The 27,938-nt window shown below is 37.4% G+C and overlaps 1 protein-coding gene across 2 annotated transcripts in view; it reads right to left on the reverse strand.

Moving 5' to 3' along the window:
- The window catches only part of LOC149563324 (S-adenosyl-L-methionine-dependent methyltransferases superfamily protein), a 113,327-nt gene that overhangs the window by 18,910 nt on the left and 66,479 nt on the right, over positions 1 to 27,938 (reverse strand). For both annotated transcript variants that reach the window (XM_089826666.1, XM_089826667.1), the window contains exons 5-6: positions 12,153 to 12,339; positions 11,616 to 11,800 (exon numbers count right to left, since the gene is read on the reverse strand). In XM_089826666.1, coding sequence (XP_089682792.1) covers positions 11,616 to 11,800; positions 12,153 to 12,339 — 372 coding nt within the window. The remainder of the gene's footprint in view (positions 1 to 11,615; positions 11,801 to 12,152; positions 12,340 to 27,938) is intronic.

Below are 27,938 nucleotides of genomic sequence, written 5' to 3' on the forward strand. Positions count from 1 at the left end.
TTGGGTGGTTTAGAAAATGCAATTTATAGCATTAACAGTTGGACAAAAATCCCATATTCAAAATTATACATGAATGGGGATGTGGGTATGCTGGAGCAAACAGAAGGAATTACCAGAAACTCTATTAGTTTCAAGGATTGGGCAATTTTTGATGTGATCTAGGTTGAGATAAGATAAGATATGTAAAGATAATAGTATTAATGTCCAACAAAAGACCACAAAAGGTCTATGGGACTGAGAGTTTACAATAGGACAATAGACAACAACAGGAGCACCAAACGGTGTCCGAGAAAAACAAACAACAAGAGCAAGAAGAGAAAAGAGAAGCGTCGAGAAAAGCCAAGGCAAAGATTAGGAGTCCTTCATTGCCGAAAAGAAATCAACCACAGAAGGATAAGATTGTTGGAGAACATGAGCCCTAATCTGTCTCTGTGAGCTCTTGGTTGAGTGTCGCCGACGTAGGAAACTGTTGCAAGATCTTACAGCTCTGGAATGACTGGTAGAACAGTTAGAACTAGACGGCCTTTTCACACCCCGTAACGGGGATAAGGGTGAGAAAAAGGCAGTAATGAGCTGATCAAAGGAAGGTCGGGAAGGAAGAAGTGATTGTAAAGTGCTATCACAACGCAAGGTGGCCTCCTGAAGAAAAAGCGTGAGACACTGTTGGTCAATGTCACTGAAGAAAGATGACAGAGAAAAACAGTCCTAGAACAGACAATGAAATCTTCCTCTGATTTCATAAAAGATAGGGCAACAAAAAATAAAGTGTCTCTATCTCAACCTTTGCTAAAGTACACAGTTGACAAATCTGTTCACCACTGTCAATACGATGGTCGGTTTGAGCCCGAAGACAATGAGAACAAACTCTGAAGGACCCCAGAGAAATACACGGAGCATGACACCATCATCAATAGAGGTAGCTAGGATGAACAATAACCCCATCATAGATCTCCATAAAGTGCTCAGCATAAAAAGGCCATCCTCGGACGTAATCCACTAGGAGGGTTAGTGCATGTGGTGATAATGTACTGTCTGTAGATATCCAATCTAACATGCTCATTTAACTCCTAATGAGAGAGGAGGAGATGAGTAGGGGCATTCAACAAAAACTAGTATAGATGGAGATAGTCAATATCGATCCCGATCAAGCTCAACAAAGAGCATGTTTGCGCATACAAACAACGAGCATGAGAGCTAGTATCAGATCTCACAGTCACAGCTGAGAAGCGGTACCCCAAGTATGAGTATCTATCTTGATCTCCAGCCGAATCCGCAAAACCATGAAGGCGATGAAGGAACCAAATCAAGTCAAAAATGGTTGCAAGTTTGAAGGGATGAGCACCAAACTCAACAAGAATAATACTATGAGAAATGAACCTGTGACATCTAATGATATGTCGTAGAAGCAATGTTTGTACCCGTTCGATCGAGGCCCAATCAAAGACGAGGAGAGAAGGCCCCCAAACCATTGAGCCATAAAGAACAGTCGGTCAAACAAGAGGGTCTAAGAGGGAATAACTTGGACAAGGTATCCTAAAAATGGTGTCTGAAACACTGTTTCTCAAGCATAGGTAGAGATCCCATACCCTTACTAAATCTGGACTAGATTGTCAGTCTCATTTTGAAGCGGGGTCCAGAAAACTTCACTCCCAAATACATATACGAAGAAGTAATCTCAATCTCCTGTCCCTGAAAGAAGAAATGAAGATGAGAGGTCTTTAAGTAATTGAAGACCATAACCCGAGTTTTACCCATGTTAACCACAAGCTGTCGCTGGTCACAAAAGGAAGCCAAATCATCAAGAAGCCTTTGTAAACTCTCAAGAGAAGAAGCAAGAAGAGCCACATCATCCGCAAAAAGAAGAATGGAGGTCAAGACCTTATGTAAGTAGCATCCATCACCTAGAAGAGAGGACTTCAAAAGAAAGTCCTCAAGCTCATCAATATACAAACTGAACAAAGTAGGGGAGAGAGGGTAGCCTTGTTTAACCCCAATGGTACTATGGATTGGAACTGAGAAACCCGCAAGAGTCTTGAATCTACCCATCACATTTTCATATAATCTCATTATCGCAGTAACTAGCATCTTCAAAATCCCAATCATACGAAGCCTCTAAAATAGAGTCATCCTAGGAACATAATCAAAAGCCTTGTGAAAATCAACAAAGTAGTAGTATACTTTCATTGATCTGTGTCTAGCTTCCTCAATAATAGCTTGTAAAGTAAAAATGTGATCCATAGTCTGGTAGTCACTTGGAAACAAGCCTGGCCTCTAGCTCTACAACCTCTCCTATCAAGCTCTCTGGATAACATAGCATTCAAGGTTGTAGCATAAAGTTTGGCAAACGTGTGTCTGATCATAATGGTCCTGTAGTTACCAAGGTCAAAAACAAGTCCTATCTTGTGAATCGGATAAATTAGATGCCTTGACCAAGAAACAGGAAAACCAGTATAAACCACTCTATTAAAGAGTATGGAGAGATAGGAGCCAAGAACCGGAGCACCAAACTTGAAGAGTTCAGCCTGAAACCCCTCCTCATTTGCCACTCTACTACATCGAATGGATTTGATGGCCTTGAAAATGTTAGAAGGGTTGAACAAGTGACATATGGAGGCGGAAGGGGTGGATAGAAGGATGCCCAAAAAAGTCAAAGAGCTGTGATGTGAGAGGTAAGGGAGCAAAAGTCAAGGGCAGAGGGTGGAGAGGAACATCGTGTGCCAAAAAAGTTGGGCGTTAACGGGTAAGTGTGGAGCATAGGGATTTACACTAAGAGGCGATAAAGGATCGTTTCTTAGAGCGAAGAAAACGAAGGTAAGAAGAATGCAAGTGAGCAAAAGTAGGGGAGTGATCCTCGAAAGAGGAATGCACTAAGCGATGGAAGGCTTTGCAGTCAACGTCAAACCATTGGTTCATGTGACATGTATTACAACGTTTGCTTCTGAGGGAGAGCAAAGAGCGGTGAGGGATAGAAAGGGTGGCGGACTTCCAAATGGTCACAGCATGCAAATCAAACATGGAGGAGGCCTTACAAGAATCACTAAAACAAGCAGGATTAAGAAGCCTTGCCAGATGAGATGAAAAGAGCTCACTATCACCGTCAAGGAATTGAAAACGGAAATAAGTTGGGGGACAGGTAGCGGGAGGCAAGAGGTGAGGAGGTTGAAGAGGAGGTGACAAATGACGAGAAATATGAATACTAAGGAGAGCATGATTTGCAAGAGGAAGGCGTAAGATGATGAAGCTATGAATGAAGGGAACGAAGGAGGGAGAGGTGAGGACATAGTCAACAACACTAGCACCCCCACAATGAGGCCAACAGGTAAAGAGCTCCAAACCTGGAAAGCATGAGAGACTGTTCAAGATCACAAGCCCAGAGGACTCACAAAGTTGTAGAAGATGGCGACCATAACAGGAAATCGGCCCAAGAATGTCATCAGAAATACGCTAAAGTCCCAAAGTAGTCGAATCAATCGTTGTGGTGCAGATAGAATCAGAGCATCAGTCATAAAGCGGAGGCTAGAGTTCTTTGGTCCGCGCATTGAGATCACCAAGGATAATGATGTCCCCCAAAGCAATGAACTGAGAGACACTCATTAAGGTCTACATACATGGTTCGTCCTCAGTACCATGTATAGCATAAGGAGAGGAAGTTGGCGAGAAATAGCAAACAACAATAAAGATATTTCCCTGGCGATGACTCTTACAATTAATATGGACCCACATAAATTTGGCATACACATCAGAGTCGACAACAGAAGTAAAGTTGAGAATATCATCTCTAATCAGAGAAGCAATGCCACCAAACCCACGAACCCCATCGGAAGCACGAACCTCCTCTCTATAAATAGATAACCACTGATACCTTGTAAACCCCAGAAGAGGACGCACGGGACTCTCATGAGTCTCAGTGATGACAAGTTTATCAACGGACCCCACCGCATCATGGAAGAGGCCAGGTAATGACCATAGAGAACCATTACCATTCCAGCAGTTAACAAGAAGAGAGCACATGGTGGTCTCCCTCTTGTCCGACTGCTAGCGAGACCGTCATTTGGTTTTGGAGGCCTGTCTCACCTCCCATCCACTAGGTGGGTGTAACAAACAAATTTTCCTAACCAATTTAAACACATGACAATGACAATGACTTCTATTAACTGAATCTAACTAGAAAGAAGTAACAATTTTCTATTCTATTTGCAAATTATATTCAACTATTATAACGAAATAAATAAATGAAAACATTGCAACATTTAAACCATTACTAACTAATAACATGTTCAGCTGAAAGTAAAGTAACAACTATCTTCTATATCAACTAATATATTCATTCAATTTATGCTTTTAGAAATCTAAACTATCTATTTATTCTGCCATGGATCTAGAGGTAAAAGTGCAAAAGAGACATATAGAAATACTAAAGAAATCCCTTTGTCATGTTGTTCAAGCCTCGACATTAGTGAGAGGAGAAGCATTGACATAGGCTTAACCTCTCAAACTCGGACCATACTTATCCCCACACATCCTAACTTAATAAAACGACCCTCCCTACCTCGGGATTAGGCTTTGGACGTTCTAAAGTCCAGCCATTCGAGCTACCTAGTGGTTTGAGTGTCCCATCAGTTATTCCTAAATAACTGAAGCTTATGGACAAACAAAAAGATCTCATGATTGGCACATATGCCTATAACTACCTTCGCCAAGGATTTCAAATTGGGTTCGTAAACCCGATCTCCACCACTCGACTTGACAATAGGTTTCATCATTAGGATATGCATGAGCTATTATGTGTTTTTTGTTTCATGGTTATTTATATCTGATTCCATTCTTGGTTCTTGCAGGTTATCTCCACCTCTTCACCATTCATGGCTTCTTTGCCAGTGAATCCTAGGTGCTTGAAAAGTTTAAACTATTTTAATTACACCTCTTCACCTTCATGGTTTCTTTGCTGGTGAATTCCTCGGTGTTTGATCATTATGATATTAGTTACTTCTCTGAAGATTTTTTGGAAAAGATGATATTCACATGCAAAGATATTGTTTTATGCAACTCAATTGAGTTCTCTATCCTCCAATCCAAAATTTAAGCAATCTCAAGGTCATTCGATTTAAATCAAAGGACAAGATATCAGCCCGTTTCTAGTACTGATAAAGGATGGAAATTATGTATCTAACTACACCTTCTATACGGTTCTCAATTCATAATACTCAACAAGTAATTTTAATGGTAAAGATTCCTACATAGTACTGCTGATATACGGAATAAGAAAATATGAAGACCGACTGAATTCAGAGAGCAAGAAAACACGTGACCTAACTGCTGGCTCAATTTCCTCTGTCCACCGACCAGTATTCTTGACCTTATGCTGCATACTGCTCGACTCGGAACTCCCAACGCAATTGGTCTTAGAAGAAAATCGGAATGAATAGGTTTTTGGAGTTGGGAAATGGTTATATGCTGAAACGTTATTCACTGGGCTCAATATCAAGATGTAGCAGATTGGAAAGAATAGAGAAGAAATGCAAAAAGGAAGAAGGTATCTCCAAAAAGAACTTTTTAATGGTCAGTCATGACCTTTTGGCTACCATCGGTTATCGAGACTTTTAGAATCCTTCACAAATTTGAATTTAAAAAGGAGAAAACAAAGAGGGAAAAAGAATTAAAAAGTTGAAGAGTTTAATTTTTTTATTTTTTTTATTATAAGCTCTTATGTACGTTTACGTATGTATATTGATGAGGTGACATCAATAGATTATATAATTATAATTTATTGGTGCCACTTCATTTTTATATATATGTATTCATATTTAAGAGTTTATAATAATGATTAAATAAGAAAATTCAATAATAAATCTTCAAATGTATGAATTATATTTAATTTAGATTATTTTAAGTTTTTATTATATTGTTTTCCTAATAGCTCATGCGGTCCCTTAATATAACTTGTGGTCAAGTCTTTGTATCCTTTCCAATACAATTTTAGGTCATACCTATCAATCCTGATAACTAGACCCATTGACCATCCTCTTCCAATGATCCCATTTAGCAATGGTTCCCCTCTCTTCAGTCTTCTTCCTGCAACCACCCAAGCAAAAACATTCTCGCCAAGACATTAATTCAAGAAAAATATATATTTATATATATTGATTGTTAATTCCAATCAATACAATTGTCAATCATCTAATGACAGTTATAGTTGCTTGCTTATTTTCATCAACGTCTATAATAACTAACTCATTTCACATGATCATGAAAGAAATAATTCGTTATCAGTTGGTACAATGTATCTAATTAACTAACTTGTTTCACATGATTAGGAAAAGAAATTCTGTTAACAATTAATACAACGTATATAATTAACTAACTCATTTCACATGATTAGGAAAAGAAATAATTCGTTAAACCAATGGTTACGATCAAATTTAAAATTAGGGCAAAATTTGGGATGTAACAAGGGGAATCCCGAATAACTGCTTTGATATTTCTAATAACTGCCCATTTTCCAACCTGTCTAGCATTTGCAACAATACCACGAGCATGTTTCAGCTCTATAACCTGAGCCTTCGTCAGATCTTCATCTAGAATAATCTTAGAAGGGACAAAAAACAGCTTCCTCTTCGCCCTGAGGGCACGGAGCCTATCCAAGAAGGTGAGAAACCAGATGAAAAGGATGTCACCATGACCAATCCAGCATTTGTCCAATATGATGTTGGAGATACCAAGTTGATCACTAAGGAAAGAACGTCCAGCAGAGAGAGATTCTGAAGTGGGAGGGAGACCACATATTCGGAGGTTGAACTCACGAGCTCGTCTCACACATTCATCCTCAATCTGAGGAGTGTTTTGCTGCAATTTTTGATTGTTGTACTTTGATAGTAACTAATCCTTCTAGCTACTTGATAATGGATTGGATTCCAGATGGGATTTTAAGCCTGCAGTTTCAGAAGTAAAAGTATCAGAGAAGACTTTGATCTGAGAAGTATTCGAGCCTGTGACGTGTTTAAGTTATGCAATTGTCTCAGTCAATGATAGTACTTTCTCTCTAAGCATTTGATTATCCATTTCCAGCTTGGTAACCCGGTCGTAGAGCCTCTGGTAGGTCAAAGGTTGTGATTGTGATGAGCCTGCATCTCTCGTTGCAGTCATCTTCAACAACATCCTAAAACTGAGGCACACCAGACACTTAACGGCTATAGAGGAGGCCAGAAAAATCAATCAATGATAGCCGAAAATCCCTTGATCAAGTTGAATAGTAATCTGAGCAGCAGCTGAGATCAACTATACCAAGCAACAAAGGCTTGAGAAACCACAAAAACCTCGAACCCTACATAAGGGAGCCGGAACAATCAAAGAAAGTAATGGCATTGCGTGAGAGGGCTGCCAGCAACGTCAGATGCAACTCTCGCGTGAACTGGCCACTACACACAGACCCGGCAACGTCTAAAGCAACTCCTGCTTAAACACACAGATCCGGCAATACACAATCCGACCACTAGTAAATCACGAAATGGAGGACACCAGTAACCAGTAAGCACGTGAATCCTGAGCACGAAGTGATCAGAGAAAATAGCCAAAACTAGACCCTGCACGAGAGGAGAAGAAGAAGAGACGAGGAGAGCAGAACAAAAACTAGATCTTGTGTGAGAATAAAAAGAGACAAAACAGACAAACGAGCGATGACAACTGCACATACACCCACACAACCGATGATCAGAGAAGCCATGAAACACCGTGGAGAACATGCGCGCACACGAGATGATCTTGTCGCAAAAGATGGTCGTCGTGGGAGATGAAACACAGTATTAATTTTTTGATACGTTGGAGGAAGATAATCTTGACCCATTTGTCAATGTGGTTGTTTCACTATCTCAAAGTGGAAAGATATGATGTGTCGAATGGTGTCAAGGATATAGATGTGGAATGATATTGTGTCATTCTGTCGGACATTCTCAAGCCGAGGAAGCCGAAGGCACAAGTAGTGATGTTGGATTTGGAGGAAGAGAATGAGGCAGAGGATGACCTCATTATCCTTCGTCATTGGGTTTAATGCAGTCTCTTTACTTAGATACTACCTCCTTAGGGCCTTCTAGACAATAATATGGTTTTATAGTTATTTAAAGACCATTTTCGAAGACTAGGTCAACCATATTTTGATCTGGACTTTTAAAACTTCAGGTTCATACTTTACTTACAGTTATGACTCTATTTACTACCCTGTATTAACTAATTTGGTTAGCAGCTCTATTCTCACGGTTTTCCTTTTATGGTGCTAATGGTGTTAGCTTGTTCTATTTCTAATTCGTTTCTTCTTTATACTTTATGCATATTTTATTATATAGCTTGTTCTTTCCCTTATCTAGTATCTTTGGCAACAATTGGTTCCGACTTGGGTTTTAATAATATTTTTTGATTCTCTATCTATGGTTATTCCATTGTTAGAAGATTTATCAGGGTACACTGGTCTTTTCATTGGAATTGATAATGGGTTTCTTGTTCTTTCTTTCTTTCGGATTGCAGTTCTCCCTCCGCTTTCAGCCTTTCTGGAGGTCATTCAGATGCTGCTTTAGTTTTCCCTTAGGTTTCTTCGTCACAAGCCCATGGCTACAGGATTTCATGATGTCCATAAGTCTTTTGTTAGGATTGGGCTTGAATGGCATTCCTGGTCATCTCTTCAGTTCTCAATGACTGATGGTGGTATTTGATTTCAGTTTGCATGGAATTTTCTAGTTTTCTTTTTTCTAAAGTTTAGTATGTATGTAACTCTATCTTCTTTTAAGTCTGATCGGATTGCTCTCTCTATCGACTCCATGGGCATTATCTACCTTAGTTAAACAATGAAAATCTTAAATTTGACTTTCTAAGCTTTCAATTATACTGGATAATAGGTAATTTGGGATTATACTGCTGGCAAAGGTAGGTTTCTTTCGATTGAAGGTTATGTTGTTTTCAGTGTCTTTGAACTGGAATTATAAATTTTAACTCTCTGACACTTAGATCATTTGGTTCTGTTTCTTTCTCATACTTGATGATGGTATAATAATGCTCTTGTTCAGGTATTTCACTTCCATACAATGTCATGGGAACGCAATGCTGGCAATACTGCTTATCTTGGTTAACATGATTTGGTTCTTCTATAAGCTGGTTTATCTCTAGAAAAACAAACTTTGGTTTGAGGTAGATCTGCTTATGATTGTCACTAGTTTACCCCCTTATATCAGTATCTCAATCTTCTTCTCGGATGTCCTTTTCATGAATGAACTTATTAGTAATGCTTGGGGCTTCATTATTATCCTTTAGAGGTGTTATGGAAAGGTTTGATTTTAAGAATTCACATCTATGTTGGCTTTATCTTTTTGATAATCCCCTTTGTGATTAGGAGATATCTTCTCATAAGAACTTTATCTTCTCATTTAAGGATGCTTTTCACTAATACATTGCATAAAACGCAGCAATGTTGGTTTATGCTATGGTTGTTACTAATTTTGCAGATTTCAGGTGATGAAGCCACTGGCCTTAGTCGGACCAAGGGGAAGTGAAATTCTTAGTCTTTTCTATTGGGTTCTTATTATGTTCTGTTCCAATGTATTGTGATTTTCAGATGATTGTATATTCAGATTTTTTGCAGGACAGTTAGTGTGTAAGTACTTGCCCTCAGCAGACAAGTTTCCCTCTCTGTTAATTCTCTCTAATGTAAGGGTAGGTATGCCTACCCAAGTCATCTTAATTAAGGCACTTGATATCTGATCTGTTGTGGGTAAACAGTGTTTATATGAACTCTTGATTAAGGCGTTATACCACCTCAAAGCCTCAAAGTTAAACAATTGTACATGCTTACAGGTCCTTGGTTCCAGGCTACACCAGGGGTTTTCTTCCCCGTTCTTGTTCCCCTGGTGCTTGCACTGTGAACGGAGATTATTGTGAAAAGTTAAAACCATTTTTAATTTAATAAAATTATGGCTTAAGCAGTTTAATTTTTATTTTTTAAGTTAAAACACATCAATATAATAATAATTAAACTGATAAAACAAATATATATATAGATAGATAGATAGATATATATATATATATATAATTAAATAATAATAATATATAATTTTTAGAGTAGTTAATAAATGATGAATAGACGTTAAATAAACAACAACAAAAAGATGATATAATATTACCCTAAACTAAGCTCTATGAGAACTCTTGTAGGTTCTAACTCTAACAAACAATGGATTTGTTTCAATTTTCGATGTTTGACATTTTGTCGAACGTTTTGCATGCAAACTAATAAGTTGGTTTCACCAATAATCTGATTTTTCAACGAGATGGACTTGCAAACAACTAGGTAATATCCTTCAAAGTAGCTTAGTATTCAACATGGCATCTTGTCAAATACTTGACAATTATATCATTTTGAAAATGTACGAAACTATTCAAAGGCATTTCATCATACAATTTTCATTCAAATTCACTATTGCACCTATTCACAAAAATTCCCCTTATTGCAATTTAGGAAACTGAAATATATACGATGATAATCAAATGCATTGACATATAGCTTATTTGCAATTATAAAAACCTGGAAATTATCATAGCTTGCAATAAATCCCCAAACAGTATTGCAGGTGTATTCTGGAATAAATGTGAACCTTGGCACCAATTACCAATGTATATTGAAGCACAAAAAAATGCCCAATGTGCCTCTGAATCAATCCACGTCACTATCATTGGCTTACACAGCTGCTTGTTACCAGCGGTTACTTTCAAAAAATCGTAAATGCTGCTATTACAGGTGACTAACCATATTATTTAATGATCTTCTAACCCTTGCAACGAACTGATTGTAATTTCATTCAATCAAAACCCAATTTCATCAATTTAAAGCACATCCATGGCTTCTGTTATAGAGCCATCGCCATCGCACAATTTCACTAGATATCTCACCAATTCAGAGTGCCAATAAGTGGAAAAATTCACAATTCCTCAAGCTAAATACTACTGCAAACCCTTGCAGAATTCTCTTCACACAATCAACAAAAATGCAATATCATAGAATGAATGGATTTTCTGTTTTCTTGGCTTTTTATGATTCTCCAAGAGAAATAGATATGTATCTTCACAAATATACTTCTTATAATTTAAAAATATTTAGCTTTTGTTGTGCTTGCTTTTGATATATTTGAAATGTAATATTTCATTATATTTCCCTCCATTTGGTGCACAACAAAATAACATCAGGTATTTTAATAATCACTTAAATCACCCTTTAAATTGGCACTTTACATTATCCCCCATATGCACTTTATAATTTGACTTTATGATCATTAAATAACCCCTTTTAGTAATAAGTCAAAAAATATTTAATGATGACCAACAAGTGGCAGTCATATTTTGATCCTCGCATAGATTGTCTGATAGGAATTTTCATGTAACCTTCTAAAGTTTATCTTAAGGAGTAGAAAATAAAGCATATAAGATTGAACAAACAAGAAAGGTATCCGATATAGGATCTACTACAGACATGGTTTATCCCCAATATCGAGCATGAATAGATTATAGAACTATTGGATTTTCTATTGAATGTGAGATGTAATTTTCTATTCAATGCATGATTCAATTCAGAATTGACAAACCTTGTGACTTGGTGCTAATTTTGGTGGATCCAAGATAATCAAATCCCAAGATTTTCCATCTGAAAGTGCTACTTTCATAAAATCAGTTGCATCTTCCTTCAAAAAAGAGATTCTGCTAGGGTCAAAATTGTTTAGTTTGTAATTTTCCTCTGCAAGCTTTAGAGCAGGTGATGAAGAATCAATACCTAATAGACACAATTGAAAAGGATTAGAAGAGGGGAACAAAGAGATTAATTTTACTGTTGCGAATTTGGCTAGCTTTTTAGTTTTCTACTTTGTATTATTTATAAAATCAATAGTAAACTACAGGCTCTGTTCTAAAGTATTTCAAACAAAAAATGCAGATATATTTCTTTTTATACAAAAATGACTTTCTAAGTAAGAAAGAGATCGTCAATTACAATAGATATTTCTGCACATTATTCAAAACATTCAGTTTTTCATCCCAACTACAAATGAGATATGAAAAATGCTTATAATGGACAGATTGAATGTTGACAAAGGCAGAACATATAGAAGGTTTCAGAAGCTACATACCAGTAACATGAGCAGCACCTCCAAAAGCAGCATTGAGTGCAAAGCCTCCACTGTAACAGCACAGATCAAGAACTGTCCTACCCTTCGAAAGTGAACGCACCAAAAGCCGATTATCACGCTGATCTGCATAAAACCCAGTCTTTTGACCTTCCAGTGAAACAATGTAATGGATGCCATTCTCCATCACCTGAAACAAAGCTGCCTTAGGAAATATTTAGAGCTTAATTAATAGATATTTTGATCCAGATATTCAAATTGTAGAAGGAAACCTACCGACCATAGGTGCAGCAATATATGTGGATATGTTTGTCTATATGTGTGTCTCAAAGTAAATACATAAAGCTCTGTTTTCTGACCTTCCAATCAAACAATGTAACGGATGACATTTTCTATCACCTGAAACTCAATTACCTCTGAAAATATGTATTTATTAATACATTTCTATGGATATTAAAAAATTGTAGAATAAGCCTACCTATAAATGGCAGTAGCATGTGTGAAAGTATCTGCCTATGTGTGTGTATGGATGTGACTCTGTGAATGTAAATAGTGGGCTAGGAGATGGGTGCTCATGTCATCTGCATGTGTGAAGCCATGTGCATTTGTGTGTGTGGCTGTGTTCGTAAGGGGTAAAAAGCCTCAATGTTTAGGAATTAATTTTGTAATGTAACTTTCTCTCCAACAGAAAAATAACTGAAAAAAAAGATTAATAATCACTGATAATTTTTGTTTACTTATGAAATTAAAATTGACAAACAAATTACAAATATCAGCAACTCAACACTTCTGGACTTTGACATCATGTACTCCTTTCTGAAATAGTGATATGGAGAAAACCACTAGCCTACTCCCACTTCCCAAAGCTAAAGAATACAGTAGTGTATTATGTTGAGCCCTGTAATTTCTAATTATGGATTAGCAAAGTACTATTATTAAAAAGTGTTTAATAAACTAATATTAAATTAGAAAACACTCTTAAATGCTAACCCATTTAAAAATAGTTATCGAAATTGGACTCGCTAGAAATAGTTTAAGTAGAAACCAATAAGTTTCAAGTGTGCAACCACCTTTGTAACCTCAAGAATGATCAAGGGTACAAGGATGATATATTTTTCTTGGAGAATATTAACTAAAGAGTTCCACGCAGCATGCTACATTCCATAAAGCCACTTAGAAATCACAACTAGTTTCCCTTTTGGTCTTAGCACAATGTCCTATACATCATTTTTAATAATGGATGTGTATACCTCCACCATAGCATCCTACCAAACCTACTGTTCAATTACTTTCTAACCATAGCATCCTACCAAACCTTCTACTCTATTACTTTCTAGAAGTTGAAAGGCTCTAAAACTAAGGAGTCACTCAACAATGCCATGTAATTTTGAAACTTCTTGGGATGCTTACTCTCCCTAAATGTGCTCCTATGAACCTAAATTGGCTCTTGAGAGTCCTTCAAAGTCTAAGTGACCCCATCAAGGCATCCCTACAAAAGAAGGGGCTAAAGTCTCTTCTAAAGCCTCTTGTTCTAGATTGGAAAAAAACCAGTATCTCTCGATGCAAAGACTCGTCCTTTAGAATTTCCTACTCATCCTCTGTTATTTGAATGAGCTCATGAGACTTCCTAGATGCCAAGTCTTCCCCAAAATTTGCATCCATACTAACTTGACAGCATACAACAAACTTGAGTTTTTCCTCGTATGTTGTCAAGTTTTCCCATATATGTTGGATCACCTCATCCTCCTTTTTCCTCATTTTATCAGCATAGACTTCAGCAACCCTTAAAATTTAATCCATGTCTGAAAGTAGACATAAATAATCTGATTTCAAAGATTCAAAGACTACTTTGACCACCTGCAAGTCAACAACATAAGTATCACCTTCCATACCACTTTGTCTTATTCCCATATGAGTCTTCCTGTATATATCTTCAATGATCCTGTGATTGTTATCATGGCGTACTAAAACTGCAACAACTATATCATCAGTAACTTTCAGTTGATTCTTCAAAGTACCATTGTCATTTTGAAATGCAATTTCCAATTGATCATCCAAAATACCATCATCATGAAATTGTCTCTTTGATTGGTCCTCTAAATCACTATCATGCATAAGTGAGCTGCTGCTATAAAGAACACATGATTCATCATACCTTTTACAGGTGTTATCAATGACATCATAGGCCTCCACATCCTTGTTTGACTAATCTACATGCAAAATTACAGCTGCTGCTATGTCATCATTTTCAAGCAAATTCTAATCAAGTGAAGACTCCAACACACTCTCTCCTTTAGTAAGACCATCCTCATCAAAATGTTTGTCAATAATAACCTCCAAATCACAAATGTAGAGATTTTTACATCCCTTATCAATAACAGATGAATCCATCTCCTCACAAGCATTTCCAATATTTTGTAAGTCGTGAAATTTTATTTTTCTTCATTGTTGGTCCATTCCTCTTTGGCTGACTTATCATCCTCACTTTCCCTGTAATGACCCGTACCAATAGGCCACTAAACAAACTCTAGATTTAACACACTGCTAAAATATATTGCTGAAATAAAAGAAATAGCAGTGCCAATGTATTCATTCAATGAAAATCACATGTTTTTACAAATGATATGGAAAATTTCAGCACCAAAACATTATGACATAGCACATTACAAAGAAACCCTAACTAGCTTTATACAAATTGAGAACTTGTTGCAACTACAGATTGAAATAAAGAACCTGGATTGATCAAATGGTGGAGACTGAATGCTGTAGATGATATGGTGAAAGTGCAACTCCACTGGAAACTCCAAATCAGCAATTAAGCACAAATGAAAGGACTGAAATATCCTTCCCATAGCTACAATAATTCAAGTGATCTCTCACACCCTCAAAATTGCGTACCAATTGAGAGTTTTCGTTCTCAATGGCCAATTGTGACTATTTGCAGAAACCCTAGGCTCCACAATGCACATAAGCAAAATCAATAATAAATCTCGATGATAGACAATGAGCCCTCAATGCCTATTTATTCTTTTTTCCTTGATAGGTCGGCCTCCCCTTTTTAATTTTTCTCCGCTTCTTCCAGCAACCTCTAGAAGCTTTATTTTATTTTATTTTATTTATAAAGTTACCTTATAATATATATTTTTTAATTGATAACTTTATAATTAATTCCTCCCAAAAACAATAAATAAAAAAATGGGACATTACATTCCCCACAAATGTGATTAGGTGTTCAAATCTTCTGGCATGTAAAACAAATCTGCTCCTCATTTGGTTCTTACTATTTTGGAGAGTTCCTACAACCTGTAAGCCCTTTGAGATTAATTCATTTTCAGTCGTGTGTTCCTTAAACCTTTCAATTTTATGTTCAACCAATCTTTTTAAGAGCTATACAGCTTATTCCTCCCTCCAAATGGTTAACAAGTATGATTGCAACTGCTCACATATTTCATCATCCTCACCTAAGATAAAGGATATTATGGAGCATACATGCTCTCACATTGTCTTGATGATGCTTCCTGATTTCAATCAAAAGGCATTGAAACATTTGAGGAATCAAATCATTACATTCAATGTCAATCATAATAGCAACTAATCTAACTCTTGACATGATTTCTAAAATTTTAGCCCTCTTAACAAAGGTAGGGCCTTTGTCGTCATACAACCCCTATAAGCTCTTCACAATCAATTGTAGAACCTTCCTTAGTACATCATCATTATAGACTGCTACTAGAGTTGTTATCCATGTAATCTCACTGAGACATGAAGCAACTACAAGTCTAACATCTTTATGTCAATGTTCCATAAACTTTTGTTGAATCAAAACAAATGTTGAGGGTTGCAAAGCCCAATTAAGAAGCCTCCAATCTATCTTTGGTCTACTTTGGACAAATATATTTCTATTTATTCCAACTTAGAGAGAATCGTTGTCCTGCATTTTCTCACCACAAGATGTAGGTAATAGTACAATACATTTTCAACTTAGTTTCGCATTTCTCTTAGTTCATTCCAGAGTAACGAGACTCACTACAAGTCGGCAAGTCTCATGAGTCAACAAGTCAGGGAGGGCTTGCCGATTCAAAAGGACCAGTGACTTGGGCACAATGGGTCAAGGAGGGTGACTCACTTGACTCGTGAGCCAAGGTGTGACTCATGGGGCACGAAAATCATGACCCGGTCGAGTCAGTCAAAGTCCAAGTGAGTTAAAACATTAAAAAATGCTTAATTTTTTAATATATTTTTTGGTTCTTTTTTATCCTTAAGACCCTAAAAAAGCTTTCATAACACTCTATTGTGAGAGAGAGTGAGAGAGAGAGAGAGAGAGAGAGAGAGAGAGAGAGAGAGAGAGAGAGAGAGTGTGTCATTGTTTTGCAACCAGCTGAAAGGATGAGGAGAAGAGCTTGCATTTGTGACATTGGAGCACCTATAGGCTTGCATTTAGATCGTCAAGGAGTTTATAGGAGCTGTTCTCAACACTTCCTCAACTCATTTCAAAGAGTTAAGAGCTGACTTTTTGGATTTTGATGATTTTTTCTCTACACTTATGGTTTTTTGGATGAATTTTTTTTGTATGTTTAGGGGTTTTGTTTTACTTTAGATCTTCATAAAACACAATGCTTAAATGGTAATATTTTGGTGTAAAATGTCTTATTGCAGCAACTTTGACATTTTTCCTTACTCATAATGGCTCCTCCAGCTAAAAAACCCAAGCTCTCTAAAGGCATTAAAAAATATTAGTGTTGGAAGTACACCATAGAATTTCCGAGTAGAGGTAGAACTCAAACAAAATCCCTATTTTGTAAGGTCGTTAATAGTGGGGGGGATAAATAGATTGAAATACATATTGTTGGCATACGTGGTTATGATGCTGAGCCTTGTAAAGTTGCAACTCCTGAGGTTAAACGTTTTTGTTACGTTGCCTTAGAAAAATATGAACAAGAAAAGGAATTAAAACAAAAACAATTAGCAGAGTTGACTCAAATTGGTTCCAATTCCCTTCCACGCTCATCTAGATGTGCTTTTGTATCTAGTTTTACACCTCTAGGTTCAATAGGTTGTGTTGGAGAAGGTGCTTCCCTTCCCACCTATCGTCCTAGTGCTTTTGCTAGTTGTACTTCTTCTACATCTATTCCTTGCATTGCTAGTGGCGCTGCCCCTACTAGTAAACTAGCATTACCTTTGGTCCTAGAGTCAAAAAATCTAGGTTGGACAATTTTTTTGTACCACGTTCCACTCCTGGTGCACAACCCTCACTTGAGAGCTTGGTCTGGAATAGGAAGATCCATGAAGCTAGAAAAAGAGCAATTTGCAAGTTTTGGTATGTCTGCAACATTCCATTTATAGCAACCAAGTACTTCAACTTCATTTATATTTGATTGTTTTACGTTTTAAGTTTTAAATTCAATTTTTAAAATAAAATTTTATAATTTTAACTTGATATTGAAATATGCTAGTTAAAATGTTTTTATAAATGTAACAAAGCTCCTTATTGGCAGGGGATGATTGATGTGTTTTTCAGTTGTGGTGCGGGGTTTAAAGCCCACACTGAAGATGAGTTGAGTGGTCCCCTCTTACTAAAAATGGTTGAGGAGATGAAACTTGAGTTGGAGACTATAGAAAGATTTGGAGCCAAAGGGGGTGTACCATTATGACGGGTGGATGGACAAATAGGAGGAATAGGACTCTCCTCAATTTTCTTGTTTCTAGCAAAGGTAATTCATCATCCTCTACTTCTTGAAGTCTAAAATTTGATGTATGATCGAATAACTAAAATTTTGTTTTATTGTTTGCTATTCAATGATAATTATTTTGTTTAATTTTCACTTTCAGGATCCACCATGTTTTTTATGTCTATAGATGCTTCCTCACATGTCAAAAATGCAAAATTCTTATGTGAGGCTATTGAGGTCATAAGGGAGGTGGGGGAAGAGAATGTTGTCCAAGTGGTGATTGATAATGCAACTAATTATATTGCTGCAAGTAAAATTTTGACTTCTAGGTTCTAAAAAAATTATTATTTTAGTTTTTCATTAAATTTTGAAACTTAAGTTTTTTAACACATCTAAATTTTTAACTATTTACTAACTAATTTAAAATTGCTACAAGAAAACTTTTGATGAAGAGACACCCAAGAATCTTTTGGACTCCATGTGTAGCCCATTGACTCGACCTCATGTTCGAGGATATTAGCAAGCTTGAATGGGTGAAATCATGTATTGCTAAGGCCAAAAATCTTTGCAAGTTCATCTATAATCATGCCTTGGTCCTCAGCATTATGAGGTAATACACGAAGGGAAAGGAGTTGGCTCGTCCCGGTATCACAAGATTTGCCTCCAATTTTATCACACTAAAATCCTTGCTAAGTCCAAGGTTAGCTTTGAGGTGCATGTTTGTTGGTCCACAATGGAGTTCCTCCTTCTTTGCCACCACCCTTGCAGAGATAGATGCAACGAAATGCATTTATGATGAAGGTGGTTTTTGGGAGCCATGTAAGAAGATTGTGGAGGTAATTTAAATTTTAAAAGCTTAAGTCTTAAAATTTTATAAATTAATTTATCTCATACATATTTTTATTTTATATTTTCATTGTGCAACTTTGCAAAATTTTATCATTCACTAAATTGTTTTGTAGATCACTGGGCCCCTTATAGCCCTCCTACGAGTTGTTGATGGGGAGAAGCCCGCTATGGGCTACATATATGAGGGCATGGATAGGGCCAAGGAGGCTATTAAGGCCAAATATGTAGGAGTTGAGGACAAGTATGGCCCTACTTAAGACATAATTGATACGAGATGGCAAAATCAGCTTCATAAGCCCATCCACATAGCAGCCTATTACCTCAATCCAGCATACCATTTCCGTGAAGATTTCAAGGCAAATGATGAGGTTCTTAGTGGCCTATACACTGTGATATCGAAGATGGCCACTAATGCCACAGATATATTGTTTGAGATGGATGCCTATAATAACGCAACAAGACCCATTTTTCCAAGTCAAATTTGTAAAGAAGGTCGTACAAAATTGCAGCTAGGTAAAAATGCAGCTTAAGCCTTATACAATCTAGTTTCTAAATTTCTAACTTTAAAGTTCAAATTTTGAAATGAGACTAATATTTTTTTCTTTTCCTTTTTTCAAAATTCAAATAGATGGTAGCAAATGTGTGGGCCTTCAACCAAAAACCTTCAGCAAATCGCCATCCGCATAATGAGCCAGCCAAGTAGCGCTTCTGGATGTGAGCGCAACTGGAGCATGTTCGAGCACATCCACTCGAAGAGGCGTAACAGGTTGTCTATGGAAAAAATGAATAAGCTAGTCTTTGTGCATTACAACTTGCGCATTAGGACTAAGGAGATTTTGGATAGTGACACCTCTCCGATTACTTTAGAGGAGGTTGATCCAAAGTCTGAGTGGGTCACTGAGGCTATTGATCCTGTCTTTGATGATGAGGACCTAGAGTTGGTTGACGAGGCAGACAGAGAGGCTGAGGTCGTGGCTATGGCAGCAAAGGACCAGAGAGCTACAATTGTTCCTAGTGGCACCTTGTAGGCACTGGCTGAGACTATAGTTGATCCTAGAGGCACCTCACAAGCTGATGCTATGGCTAATCAGTCATCCAGGACCTACCTAAGACACCTTACTAAGAGGCATTTTATAGATTATACTGAGCCTGAGGTTAGATTGGGGATGAGGATGAGGATGACGATGAGGATGAGGACTAGGAGTCATAGCTATAGTCTTGTTTTAACTTTTTGTTTAACTTAACATATGATCGGAATTTGGAACATTTGATGATGACTATTGATGTGTTGGATTTCATGGATTTCATATACATTTTGATGGGTTTCATGGATTTATCATTTTATATATCTATGATTCTATGTTTTACTTTTCTATTTCCTTCAGCTACTATTTAAATTTTAATATTTAGCAATTTACCTTTGTACTTATGTAATCGATGTATGTTTAACTTTTAAGTATGTGCATTGTGATCAAATTACCTTCTATTTCATGATGTTATTGTGTATTTAAGCTTTATTCAATAATGGGTGCATGGAATGTTCTTTAAATCCTAAAAAATCTCAAAATTTTGAGGTTTTTTCACTTTGTTGAGTCATTGGCGAGTCTAAGTCGGGTCACGAGTCAAGTTACCCTTGTCGAGTTCGAGCTAGGTCCAAGTCACGTTACTTTGGTTCATTCGTTATTTAATTGGATAATATTGATCAACAAATCAACTCCAATTGATATAATGAATCCTTTTACTGAAGGCTTTCATCAAGTATTTTTAGTTTTTCTATTTGTTGAGTCTGTGCTTGATTTTTGAAGCCTTCAATGTCATTTTTCTCGTTTTTGAGTGTGTTTGTTAGGTTTTGGTCTTTTGGCTTTGCTCAAATCATTGCTTTCGATTTTCCCTTCGATTCAGTCTACCTTAGGGCTTAATTGGAGTTAGCAATCAAAAGATATGATCATTTTAGTGCCCAAAAAGTGGACTCTCCAGATCTGCATGATTTTAAAAAGCATGTTATATTTTAATGTTGACATCCACTTTTTCAAAAAAAATATAACTTAAAATCACTTTATGGTATGTTTTTAAGTTACTTTATCATTTAAATTTATCACTTAAAGTAACTATAGAGCACTTCATGTTATATTTTCGAGTTGAGTTGTTTTTTAATTTTTCACTTTAGTGACTATATTAACTATATAGTTTGATTTAATTTTTGAGTTTTAATTCAAAACATCTTAGTAAATATTATTTTTTGAATGATATTTGCACATTATATATAAAACTATATGCTGTAAATATCATTTATGACCCAATTAAGTGAAATTTCTTCATAAAATAATTTAACATGTGCTTAATTGATCACTTAAGTTGTACAAACATGTCTTTTAAGCCATTTACATATAAAATATGCAAATGCTCCTAGAGAATGTGTTTTTGAACTCAAGGCATGTAAATGCCTTCAACTTAAAATATGCAATCACTCTTCTAGAGTCAACAATGCATATTCAAGTTTTTAAAATGTGCAAACACCTCTAGAGAGTGCGTTTTGCACTAAAAGAGATGCATTTTCAAGTTTTTAAAGTATGCAATGCTCCTCCAAGAGTGTGTTTTGCATCTTGAGGGCATATAGCATATTTTTAAAACATGTCATTGCACTCCAAGAGTGTGTTTTACATGGGCAAGTTATTTGTTTTTAAAATGTGTAATAGCACTCCAAGAGTGCATTTTTGACCAAATACACATTTTAAAACATGCAAACACTCCTCAAGAAGGTGTTTGGCATGAAAAAGGCATAGACATACATTTTAAAGCATGTAATCTCTCCTAGAGAATGTGTTTTGCATGTAATTCATGCATTTGCAAAAGGTGAGCCCGAATTTGAAGATTCAAGGGCAAAAAACTTAATGTTTTCCTCCTCCAAGAACACATTTTTCATCAAAAATGCCTAGATTTCCCCATTGTGTGGCTCGAAATCTCTCCAACTAGGGTTGTTTTCGCATCTTGTTGCATTTTCATGCACTAAACATTGGATTTCTTGCAAAAAATGGCTCATTTTATTGCATTTTGGAGCCACATTTTAGTGAAAAATGCGCAGATTTGGGGCATTTTTGTCATGTTTTTGCTCAAGAAGGAATCGTTTTGGCATTTCAACCCATGCCATTGTTGTTGGTTAACCCATTTTTGCCTTGAAAAGTCAAAAATGCTCCATTTCATGTCCTCTATGAATCACGTTTTTACAAAAATGCCCCGAATTTGAGAGTTTTGAATCACATTTTTTACCACAAATGAATCATTTTAGGGTTTAAATCCATATTTATGTAATCTATGAACATGGTTTTGCATTCCCATAGCAAAATTGACTTGTTTCATAGCAGAAAAAGACCACATTTTTGCAAAAAATGTCCCAACACTTGGTTTTTTACAAAAATGTCTCATGTATTGGTGATCTTTGACCACGTTTTTGGTATTCTCATGCCAAATCTGGCCATTGAATGTCCATTAATCATCCATTATTTGCAAGTGTGGAGGAAGTCAAATAGTTGTTTGTAAATCCAGATTTGAGGAAGAATTGGTCTTCAAGTCTATAAAACTTGCTATTTTGGCTCCTTGATTTCCAAGTAAGTGGACATTTTCAAACTTGCTTATTAATTCATGTTTATCTTGCTATTTTTATGCATATTTTAGCTTGATGTTGCACACTTGTTCATAGATATGCCATGAGAAGTGCATTTTGCCTTAAATATGATGAAAACACTCATTTTCACACTTTCGAATTTTCCCCAAACTCCAAATTCGAATTTGCACTTAAAAGCATCTTTCTTGTTAACATGTTTGAGTCTAAAACCAAAGGTATGTATTTGTTTTGTGCTTGTTTTGATTGTCTGTTTGCTTACTTTTTCGTTTTTCTTCTTTCGAAAGAAGTTGCAAGTTATTTCCCAAGAAATTAAGTGCATTTCACTTCACTCCACCTTTCATCATTTCATGCAAGAGCATCATTTCATTCCATGTCCATGCGATTACATGTAATCTTGTTCTCCGTCCGCAATTACATGTAATCCCATCCTTAATATGCATTTACATATACACCTATTTTCCAAACCCACTCACATGTAATCTCATCCTCTTAACCTAATTGCATGATTGCATCAAGTCATGATTACATGTAATTGCATCCATAGAATCTGTAAGAATTTGGCTTAGGCCAAAATTCACCCAAGACCAAGGCACTCAAACACAAGCACACAGTAGACCAAAATAGAGAGTATGATCAGAATGACGATATTCATTCAATATGCCAGCTTGAGAGTACACTAGGAGTGCCTGTATATAAAGGCCTCAGGAGAGCTTCTAGAATGCATAGAAGTCAGCATCATGATAAGTCATATAACCAGGCACATGTCCACCAGATATGAGTTATCCTCCATTAAGCACGGAATTAAGTGCGATGATGTGAGGATAAGCCCACAATGGTGTAGCACACAAATCGGTGATGTAGACAACATATGCTAAATTAGGAGTGCGAATAGCTGTGTTGTCAACATGACAACTCAGTGAATGATGCAAACTCCTATGTTGTAGACACCATGTGCATAATTAGAGTTGCATAACTCATGAGAGTACACAAACTCCTAAGTGTCTAACCTAAATAAATAATAAAATAATGCATTAACCTAAGTAAACTTAAGTGTAATAAGTAAATACTTATTTACACCAACAACCCACCCTTAAGTGCAACTTAGGGGAATGCCCTTAAGCTTACGAAATCTAGGATGCAATGCAGGATGGGTCCCGGCTATTAGGCCATGTTAGGTACCCATGTACATAATGAAGATGCAATCTCTTATAAAGCAGAGAAAGAGGGAAAACCTCATGGGAAAAACCCTCCCCTAAAAAGAGAGATGAATAGGGATGCATGAATGGATGGAGTAATCAAGACCCCCCCATTACGACATACATCTAGTATAGGCATAAGAGAATGATGAGAAGAGGAAGAGAGACAGGATAGGCTCCCCCCCCAAAGAAGAATGCCGAACAGTGACTGCTCCGATGAAGTTGATCCAAGACTGCAGAATGGTGTTCCTCCCCTTAGGAAGAAACAATGCCATGGGTACAAATGAGACGCTTCCACTATGCATGGAAAGAATCCCATGGATAAGTGATGTCTTTGAAACCTGCTCAACTGACTGAAGAACCTGTCTCAAAGAACTGTCTATCTTTGCAACTAATGAAGAACCCTGCTGCAACTGCTGATCATAAGTATCCACGATCACTTCAACCTGTGACGATCGATCATGTAGAGAATGAACAAGAGGATCTGATGGAGCCCTCGTAACAACTGAAGAAGGTGATTCTACATCAATAAGAAGAGGTAGATCATCAATACTATCCCCCAAATCTGTCACTAAACCTGTACTTGGAAGACTGGATGTACCCTATTGATCTGCACCTATCACTGTGGCGATGTATGCATGCGGATTGAACTAATATAGTGACCTCTCACTGCAACTGTCAATAGAACCCCACGTGTTTGAATCTGTTGAAGCACTATCGCTAGTGTCACTATCAATTTCCAGACTATATGATGTGCGAAGAGGAGTAGAGGACAAACTTGGTGAACTTTCCTCAAAATGTATATCCTTCCCCACAAAAATCTGATGTGTCTCAGGATCTAGAAGTCTATATGCCTTCACACTGTCTTCATACCCAATGAAGGTACAAGGCCAAGATGATTGTGCCTTGCATCCTTTGGAAGATATTTTTGCCCGTGCAGGACAACCGAAGACTCTGAAGTGTGTCACAATAGGTTTTCTACCGCACCATGCCTCACAAGGAATTTTGTCGTCTAAGGTTGGATGAGGAGAACGATTAAGAATGTGAGTGGCACTACTGATTGCTTCGACTTCTAATGATGGATCTAGAGACTTAGCATGTATCATGCAACTTGCCAAAGACTTAAAAGTGCGGATCCTCAATGCTGCAACATTTGTCTTATACGGACTGAATGCTTGTGGAGTCTAAAGATCAATTCCCTCGAGTCTGCAAAAATCCTTAAGTCTTATGTTCACATACATGCTTCCATTATCCATTCGGAGTACTTTGATGACTTTCCTAGATTTCCTTTCCACAAGAGACTTGAAGGCTAGAAATTTGCCCAACACTTCATTCTTACTATGCAGAAAGTAGACCCAAGTGTATCTTGAAAAGTCATCAACGAAGGTAAGTATATAGCGACCTTCGCTGACTGCAAAAGGACCTGCTAATACCATGTGAACCATCTATAGAACACCTGGTGCTCTTGAAGACTTCCCTCTCTGTAACTTCCCCTCTGGATGCATATCCACTGAATCTGTTGAACATTCACCCTTAGAAAAGTTGATTTGAGGTAGACCTTTGACCATTTGGTTTGTGCAAAGTTGCTGAAGGTAGCGGAACTAGCGAAAGTCAAGATGACCATACCGCTCATGCCATAATTGCACGTTTGAATTTGATTGTGATAACAAGGCCTTTGAAGGAGACTTGGGCACAAAATGGGAGAAAAAGTACAACCTTTTGTTATGATTCACTTTCCCCATTGCAACCAAGGAATTGTCTTTAAAACTGTGCACCTTTACTGAGTTTGGAAGGAACTCAACTCTATGTTCAAGGAGACTTGGGCACAAAATGGGAGAAAAAGTACAACCTTTTGTTATGATTCACTTTCCCCATTGCAACCAAGGAATTGTCTTTAAAACTGTGCACCTTTACTGAGTTTGGAAGGAACTCAACTCTATGTTCATCTTCGAGGTGAGTGATTTGGTAGATTGATAGGAGATTTGAACTTAGGTTTGGAACATAGAGAACATCTTGAAACTCTCCATTGTCCATTTCCACGTTTCTTTTTCCTTCAACTTCCATTTTGCTCTCATCTCCCATGAAGATGTGCGGTACCTTGGACTGCTTCATTGAAGAAAAATCCTCCTTTGAAGAACCCATATGATATGAGGCACCTGAGTCAAATATCCATTCCTTTGAAGAGTTTGAATTTGTCATGAGTGCTTGCCCTTTTCCCTTTGCCCTCTGAATCTAAGAAGACCCTTTATCCTTACAAGCATTAGGCAATGGAACATTATGTTTCTTCATAATGTTGGTCAACTCATCAATCTTCTTGAGATAACACTCATGCTCTTCATGACCTGATTTCTTGCAATAAGCGCACTTCTTTTTCTCTTTATTGTTGTCCCCCTTCTTGTTGGAATTTGAGGAAGACTTGCCTTGTTGATTGGATTATGGTGTTGTCTTTTCTGCATCCTCTGATTTGCTCTTCCATTTCTTCTTACCCTTTCCTTTATTTGAAGCCTGTCCAGCTGAATTTTGAGAACCCTCATTGTTGGCCACCAATGCTTTAGACTGAGGTGAGTTGAGAATCCCCATTGATTTCAACTTATTTTCTTCATCATCCAACTGTTTAGCATATTCATCAAAAGTGACTTTCATGTAGGCAAACCCTACGGTAGTCTTTGAGGTGTTAAAAGAAGATACAAATGTGGAATATTCCGATGGCAATTTGTTATGTATGAGATAGATCAGTCTGTCATCTTTGATAGAACTCCCACAATCAATAAGCTTTGTCCTTAACTCATTAACCTTGATGATGAAATCCTGTATGGAGTCATATGACTTAGGATTTAAGGATACAAGCTCATCTTTAATTTTGAACACATCCTCTTCAGACACTTTACCATATAGGCTTTCGAGGGTATCCCAAGCTTCTTTGGATGTAGAACACTTCTTGATTTGATGCATGATCTTATTATCTACCCCCAAACATATATCACCTAAGGCTTTCCTATCCATTGCTACCCAAGCTAAAATATCACTATCTGAAACTTTATCGCCTGCTGGTTTAGGAAGAGTACCATCTACATATTGTGAAACTTCATTGTGCATTAAGTGATACCACATTTTGATTGACCATGTAGCATAGTTATGAGGAGTTAATTTTGGAAACTTAAAGTTGCCCATAATGCAAAAAATGAAAGAAAAGTGCAGAAAAGAGAGAACACAACACCAAGAACACCCCCCCTTTTCACTAAATCAAAAAACCCCCCCAAAATAGATGCTTTGGGAACTTTATCAGGAGTGCGATTACAATGGGCCACTTGGCAATTTGGCCTTCGTGAACTACTGATTTTGCTTGTTACAACCTCTTGATAGATTACAAATCTGGAGATTTACAATGTGCTACAATTCTGAAGCAATACAAAGCAAAAAAAGGCCCTATTGCTGAAAGTGACACTTTTGTCCACACAACCCTACAATCTGATAGCAGATCTGATTTGGAGTTCGAATGTCCGAATTATGGCCTCCCAAAGTTGGATTGCAAAAACCAAAATCAATTTGAAGAGGGGTTGCATCAGCGAATAACGGGGTTAAATTTGATGGTCATACGGCCGTTGCAGCAGTTCAATTTGGCCCTAGAATGACAGTCAGACAGTCGTCAAATTTAGGCTCATAAAAAGATGACGTCAGCAACCTCCAAGCTTATGATGACGTCAACATTGTACGGTACTGCCACGTGTTGTGTATGGACTAGGGCCACAAAAAAAGTGCGCTCACTGGATCGCTAACGTTGACTGGATGGCGTACTCGACACTAACTGTGCGAGTGACACAATGTCTGCGTGGCGCTGATAGGGACACGGTGCTGGTGAACACGTCTATCCTGCATGTGCGTATGAGATTACGCCATGTAGCAAACCTACAGCGTTGACCGGAGATCAAATGACACTACCAAATTTAATATTTTGAATGTCGGGTTTCCTTTTTCCGAGCCGGGACTTGTACAGGCGCTGTCAAAACTGTCTGATGGCCAGAACCTCTGAACGCTCTGTTGGCCAGAGCTTTGTTTGACGTTGCTGCCGTGAAACCCTACAACGTGATGGAATTTATAAACTGTGCGCCGGAAAGAGTTTAGCGATGCCAGGGGAAGGAATAGTCCCACATGCAAGGTGTTGCGGGCTCTTGCGCGGTGTAAATAGAAGCGTCCACGACCATTAAAACAAAGTGCTGCCCGGAGGGAGGTTTGGCCAATGGGGTGTGGCGAGGTGCCAGAATTATTGTATGTGAAGCTGGTTATGATAGTGATGTGTCCATAAATTTGGGTGCCTGGCCGATGAAGAGGCAATTTGCCCAATTTAGCAGAGTTGTATGGCCCAAAAAATGTACAATGCCCCCCGCAGATTAAATATGAAGGATGCCCTGTGAATTAAATAAATATGAAATTGCAAAGCCGAGCCGGGGTGTCA

The sequence above is a fragment of the Cupressus sempervirens genome, chromosome 4 (genome assembly GCF_028749045.1).
Source record: "Cupressus sempervirens isolate cs-2001-9-10 chromosome 4, ASM2874904v1, whole genome shotgun sequence".
NCBI lineage: Eukaryota > Viridiplantae > Streptophyta > Pinopsida > Cupressales > Cupressaceae > Cupressus > Cupressus sempervirens.